This window comes from Lactuca sativa, chromosome 8, assembly GCF_002870075.4.
Source record: "Lactuca sativa cultivar Salinas chromosome 8, Lsat_Salinas_v11, whole genome shotgun sequence".
NCBI classification, from domain to species: Eukaryota; Viridiplantae; Streptophyta; class Magnoliopsida; order Asterales; family Asteraceae; genus Lactuca; species Lactuca sativa.
In genome coordinates this window covers 254,848,596-254,855,300 of record NC_056630.2, presented here as the reverse complement: position 1 = coordinate 254,855,300, position 6,705 = coordinate 254,848,596, and the positions used below count along the sequence as shown (strand labels likewise).

The 6,705-nt window shown below is 39.7% G+C and overlaps 1 protein-coding gene and 1 non-coding gene across 2 annotated transcripts; one reads left to right on the top strand and one right to left on the bottom strand.

Moving 5' to 3' along the window:
* Positions 1-894: 894 nt before the first annotated feature.
* LOC111890424 (small nucleolar RNA R71) lies at positions 895-1,001 on the bottom strand. The gene has a single exon (XR_002849868.1). It is a non-coding gene; the product is annotated as a small nucleolar RNA R71 (small nucleolar RNA).
* Positions 1,002-4,930: 3,929 nt separating this feature from the next.
* Positions 4,931-5,554, top strand: LOC111890407 (uncharacterized). Its single transcript, XM_023886528.1, has one exon. It carries the CDS (start codon positions 4,931-4,933, stop codon positions 5,552-5,554), a length of 624 nt encoding a protein of 207 aa, XP_023742296.1.
* The last annotated feature ends 1,151 nt before the right edge of the window (positions 5,555-6,705 follow it).

The following is a 6,705-nucleotide window of genomic DNA, read 5'->3' as shown; positions in this document are numbered from 1 at the left end:
TGGCACAAAGTTAATTTATTGCGGATTAATAGTTAGTAATTAGGTTTTAGAATCTGTTTTAGTTTTATACTTAAGCTTAGAAGTTTTTCAAAATTTCACTGCTACTCGCCGAGTGCATTCGCACCTACTCGGCGAGTACAACAGTATTTCAGATTAATTTTCGTTTTTTTTTACACTTTTTTGTTCTTTTTACGTTTTTATCTTGTTTATTTCAGGACTTTCATGACCAGAGGATCAAACACCCCGCTGGTACCCCCGTTTGAAGATCCCGAATCCGCATTGAAAAGGAACAAAGGAAAGGACGTGGAGAGCTCAAGTACACCCAAGAAGTCACCTTTGTCTAACTTGAAGACTGTTTTTGGGAAGAAGAAGAGCAGCAAATCAGGAGCATCCAGCGCATCTTTAGCAAGCGAAGACCCAATCAAGGAAGACACCTAGTACGGCACCGAGGAAGAAGAAGAACACACATACGGGCACGACTCCGATTCCGGCGACGAGTTATCTCTTACCATGGCTAACATTGATGAAATCCCCATGGGGGAATGGAAGAAGAGGATGCGCGACGACACTGGCCCGGGACTTGTGCAACCCGCAATTCCCGCAACTGTTAGTTTTGAGCTCAAGGGACATATCCTAGCTTTACTTAAAGAAATAGCTTTCTATGGAAAAGACCACGAAGATGCCTACAAGCATTTGGATGAAGTCAATGATGTAGTTGATTACTTCAATGTTCCAAATGTGCCTCGCGAGACTCAGCTACTTCGCATGCTTCCGGTGACATTCAAAGGTGCTACAAAAGACTGTCTCAAGACACTTCCCCCCGAATCAGTCACAACATGGGCCAAGATGAAAGAAGAATTCAATGATCACTTTTTCCCACCTTCCAAGATAGCCAAACTTAAGAAAGCAATAGCTAACTTTGAACAACAAGCTGAAGAGTCACTATATGAAGCTTGGGAGAGGTACAAGAGCTTACTAAGAAACTGCCCACACCATGACCTAAATATCCAGCAAGAAGTATCCATTTTCTATGATGGAGTCAATGTCACAACCAGGCGGTTACTTGACTTGCAAGGCCCGCTCACAAAGAAGCCACCCCCGGTGATCAAGGAATTAATTGAAGAATTCTCTAAGCACTCTAGAGAATACCACAACCCAAGAAATGATGTTACTAGGGGAGCCTCATATACAACTACTGAAGACTTGTCTGCGGTCATGGCTATGCTAAAAACCATGGATATGAGGATGGATAAAATGGATCAAACGATCCATGCTATTCGTGTGGGTTGCGAAAACTACAATGGGCCTCATCTTACTAGAGATTGCGACTTGGATGAAAATGGCAACAAGAAGCTGCAAGTTTGTTACTCAAGTGGAGACCGATATGATGAAGATTGGCGAAAACCAAAGAAAGAGTGGCTCCCATATGAAGAGTACAAGAAGGTTAAGGAGGAGAAGTTCAGGCAGAAAGGAAGAGGGTTTTACCAAAAGGATGAGCCAACACAAGAAAGAAAACCAAGTTTGGAAGAGATGCTTACCAAATTTGTAGCTGCTTCAGAAAAGAGACATAGTGATCATGATGCTGCAATTCAAGAAACAAGGACCATGCTTAGAAACCAGCAAGCATCTATCCACAACATAGAAACACAGCTAGGGCAACTTGCTCAACAAATCAACCAAAGATCACCGGGCGAACTTCCTAGTAAAACCGAAAATAACCTACGAGGTGCGCACATAAATCTAGTTACAACAAGAAGTGGGAAAATAATCACTCCCCTGGCCCCTATTTAGACTGACGCATCCAAGGAATCATCGAAGGAGGAGACATAAAATCAAGCAGAAAATCAAAATCTTCAATTTGACAGCTCTACTCGCCGAGTACCAAATATGGACTCGGCGAGTACACTGCCAAATCTGAAGGAACAGGTCCCTGAAAAGCTGTATCAGCCTCCAATGCCATACCCAACCCGAGCTAAGAAGGAGAAGCAGGAAGAGGAGTACCAGAAGTTTCTAGATCATATCAAGGCTCTTTAAATCAACATACCCTTCATTGAAGCCGTCGCCCAAATGCCCAAATATGTTAAGTTCCTTAAGGAACTTCTCACTAATCGATGGAAGATGGAAGAAGTGCAGAAGGTAGTCCTCAATGAAAACTGCTCAGCTGCTATGCTAAATAAGCTACCAAAGAAGAAGGGTGACCCGGGGAGCTTAACTCTACCTTGCCAATTTGGCAACTTCGCTACCATTCATGCCTAAGTCGATTCGGGAGCAAGTGTGAACCTAATGCCATATTCATTCTTTAAGAATTTGGATCTCCCGGAACCAAGGCCAATTCGCATGGCAATTCACTTAGCAAACAAGACAGTCACTTTCCCAAGAGGCATATGCGAAGACTTACTAGTCAAGGTGGACAAATTTGTCTTTCCGGCGGATTTTATAATTCTAGATATGGAGGCGGATCCTCAAGTCTCAATCATCCTCGGAAGACCCTTCCTCAACACTGCGAGTGCTATAGTATACATGAGGGATTCAAAGCTTACTTTGCGGGTAGGTGATGATTCTGTAACTTTTGGGGTTGATCAAGCCATGAAGTATGCAAGGAACAGTGATGACACAACGTTCTCAATTGACATGCTAGAAAAACTATTGGAGGAGTGCGTAAGTGAAGATTCCAGCAAGTCCACAGTTTTTGATGAAGAATTTGATGCAAAAAGAGACTTAATGGAGATCGAAAGGCTGCTGGAAGAAGCTGAATTTGAAGAAATAGTCAAGCAAACTGACAGCTCTACTCGCCGAGTAGGGCCGATCTACTCTTCGAGTTCATCCTCAGGAAAATCAGAAGTCGTGAATGCAGCTACCAACTCGCCGAGTACCTTACCTGCACTCGGCGTGTACAACAGTCAGAACCAAAAATCTGAGCTCAAAAAGTTACCAGAACATTTGGAGTATGCTTTCCTTGAAGATGAAAACCAAAAGCCAGTAATCATAGCCTCTGACCTGTCTAAATCTGAAAAGGAAGAGCTCGTGCAAGTGATGAAGAAGCGGAAGCAGGCCATATCATGGAGCATCACCGACATCAAGGGAATAAGCCCATCTTATTGCTCTCACAAGATCAAGCTGGAAGAAGGAGCAAAGCCGGTTGTACAACACCAAAGAAGATTAAACCCGAATATGCAAGAAGTAGTCAAGAAGGAAGTGGTTAAACTCTTACATGCGGGAATTATGTATTCCATCTTCGACAGTCCGTGGGTGAGTCCGGTCCAAGTGGAGCCTAAGAAAGGAGGGATGACAGTCATAACCAATGAAAAGAATGAGCTAATTCCGACACGAACGGTAACCAGTTGAAGGGTGTGCATCGATTATCGAAAGCTAAACGATGCCACTCGTAAAGACCATTTCCCCTACCTTTTATTGATCAAATGTTAGAAAGATTATCGGGCCATAGTTACTATTGCTTTCTAGACAGATTCTCGGGTTATTTCCAAATACCCATAGACCCAATGGACCAAGAAAAGACCACATTTACTTGCCCAAGTGGGACTTTTGCTTATAGGCGCATGCCCTTTGGGCTATGCAATGCACCCGCGACTTTTCAAAGGTGTATGACAGCCATATTCCACGATATGGTGGAAAAATTCATGGAAGTTTTTATGAACGACTTTTTTGTTTTTGGATCTTCTTTCCATGATTGTCTCACAAATCTTGACTTAATGCTTGCCAGGTGTGAAAAAACCAACTTGGTTATCAACTGGGAGAAATGTCACTTTATGGTTAAGGAGGGTATAGTGTTAGGCCACAAGGTTTCCAAAATGGGAATTGAAGTGGATTGGGCGAAGATTGACACTATTGCCAAATTACCCCCACCAACTAATGTGAAGGGCATTAAAAGTTTTCTAGGACACGCGGGTTTTTACCGGCGTTTCATAAAAGATTTTTCCAAAATAACTAGACCTCTAACACAATTAGTATTAAAAGATGCACCATTTAATTTTACTAAAGAGTGTTTAGAGGCATTTGAATTTTTAAAGGAAAAATTAACTAATGCCACGATCATTGTTGCACCAAATTGGAGTTTACCCTTTGAAATTATGTGTGATGCTAGTGACTTTGTATTAGGAGCTGTCCTTGGTCAAAGGGTTGATAAGCACTTTCAACACATATATTATGCTAGCAAGACTCTAAATCCAGCCCAAGAAAATTACACCACCATGGAAAAAGAATTATTAGGTGTGGTGTATGCTTTTGATAAGTTCCGTCCTTATTTAGTTTTGTCTAAAACAACCATTTTTACTGACCACTCTGCTATAGAGTATTTATTTTCCAAACAGGATGCCAAGCCAAGACTGATACGATGGGTGCTACTTCTTCAAGAGTTTGACATAGAGATAAGAGACAAAAAAGGAATGGAGAATGTACCAGCTGACCACTTGTTAAGGCTTGAAAACCCGTGATTGCACGAAGATACAGTTGGAGATGATTTCCCGGACGAGTATATTATGGTGACCGTGGGAGAAGAGCCATGGTTTGCAAATATAGCTAACTACTTAGCTAGCAATTACATCCCAAAAGATCTCACAAGTCAACAAAAGAAGAAATTCTTTTCCGAGATAAAATATTACTTTTGGGATGAACCATATCTTTTCCGAAGCTGCGCGGATGGGATCATACGAAGATGCGTGTTCGGGAATGAAAGACGGAAAATATTAGAGCATTGTCATAGCGGGCCCACGGGTGGACATCATGGAGCACATTACATTGCACATAAGATCTTTGACATTGGGTTTACTGGCCCATGATTTTTAAAGATGCAGCCCGATTTGTCAAAGAATGTGATGCTTGTCAAAGAGTTGGAAACATTTCATCTCGAAATGAAATGCCACAACATAGTATCCAACTGTGCGAGGTATTTGATGTGTGGGGGATCGACTTCATGGGACCATTTCCCATGTCTAAAGGCAACAAATACATATTGGTGGCGGTGGATTATGTATCCAAATGGGCGGAGGCACAAGCGTTACCAACTAATGACAGTCGGGTAGTGGTGCGGTTTTTAAAGAAGTTATTTTCACGATTTGGAGTCCCGAAAGCTCTTATAAGTGACCGAGGCACACATTTTGCCAATGATCAACTAGATAAGGTGCTAAGGAAATATGGGGTAACCCATAAATTTTCTACATTCTACCATCCACAAACTAGTGGACAAACCGAAGTGACAAATCGAGCTTTAAAGCGAATATTGGAGAAATCGGTGGGGAGTAATCACAAAGAATGGTCGGATAAGCTAGACGATGCACTTTGGGCCTTCCGTACAGCTTTCAAAACGCCTATTGGTACTACACCATATAGGTTAGTTTATGGAAAGCAATGCCATTTGCCGGTGGAGATAGAGCATAAAGCGTTTTGGGCTTTAAGGATGTGCAAGTTCAACATGGAGGAACTTAAGAGCAACCGGTTAATGCAAATGAATGCTCTTGAGGAGCTTAGAAATGATCCATACTCTAGTTCGTTGATCTATAAAGAGAAGACCAAGATGTGGCATGAGAAGAGGTGCTAAGGAACCCTTGGAGGAGCTAAGGAACCCTAATCTTCAATCCTTCGAAGAATCAAGGCAATTAGGTTAATCATTCCACTTAGCATTAGGAATTAAGTATGTTTAGCTTAGTTAAATCTGCTTTTGAGTTTGTTTGTATCATGACTATGAACTAAATTCGTTTTGTTTCTGTTGGGGAAGACTAATTTACTCCTATGGTTTAGAATATACTTTATTATTGATTGTTATTTGGTGATTTTATTAAATTAAGTTTGTTAAAGAACCTTATGCATTAATGACAACTATTTTCTGTTAATTGGAAGGTAATTAAGCTGCATGAACATCTCTTAATTATTAACCTCATATGTTATGTGAACACTTGATCATATGCTTAAGAGTAATGAATATGAAATTAAGATTAATTAGAGAATCGGTAAATTAATGTGTGAGCTTGTTTGAGAAACCAACAAACAAGAGGTTAATTGAAACACCAACTTGATTAACCAATTACAAATCTTATTTAATCCAAATAATTAAACTGGGGAATTAATTAGTTTAAACAATTGGCCACTGCTTGAATTGATTAATTGTCTAAGGGTTAGGAGTAATAAACATGAACCTAACCACTATAGTTGGTAACCAATAATAATTAATTTATCATTTAAATAACCATAGGAGTGCATTAGTTGAACCTAAACAAAAACCCTTTAATAAATTTGGTGAATTTGTCATTTGCTTTAATTGTTTAGTTAGTTAATTGTTTTAAGTTCTATGTTTACGTTTCTAGTCTTGTAAAACTAGAGAAAAAACCCTTTACTTTTATTACTTGTTTAGTTAAAATTAGTTATTATATTAATTTCCGTTCCCTGAGTTCGACACCCTACTTATTCAACTATACCATTAAAAGAGAGGTTCACTGCCTTTGTGTGCTTAATTTATTAACTAAAAATAGGATTAAAATTAGTTCGTTTTACACACATCATATACTTTTTAAAATATAAGTATCTTATATGAAGTATACAAGTATATATACATACTAGATGTAATATCGCAAGTAGAACAAAACAAAAGTATTTGGATGTTGGACGCTGCAGTTAAACCTGGATAATATGTAATCATTACTGGAATCAATATAGCCTGATTAACTATATTTATTTAAGACATGACCAACATGT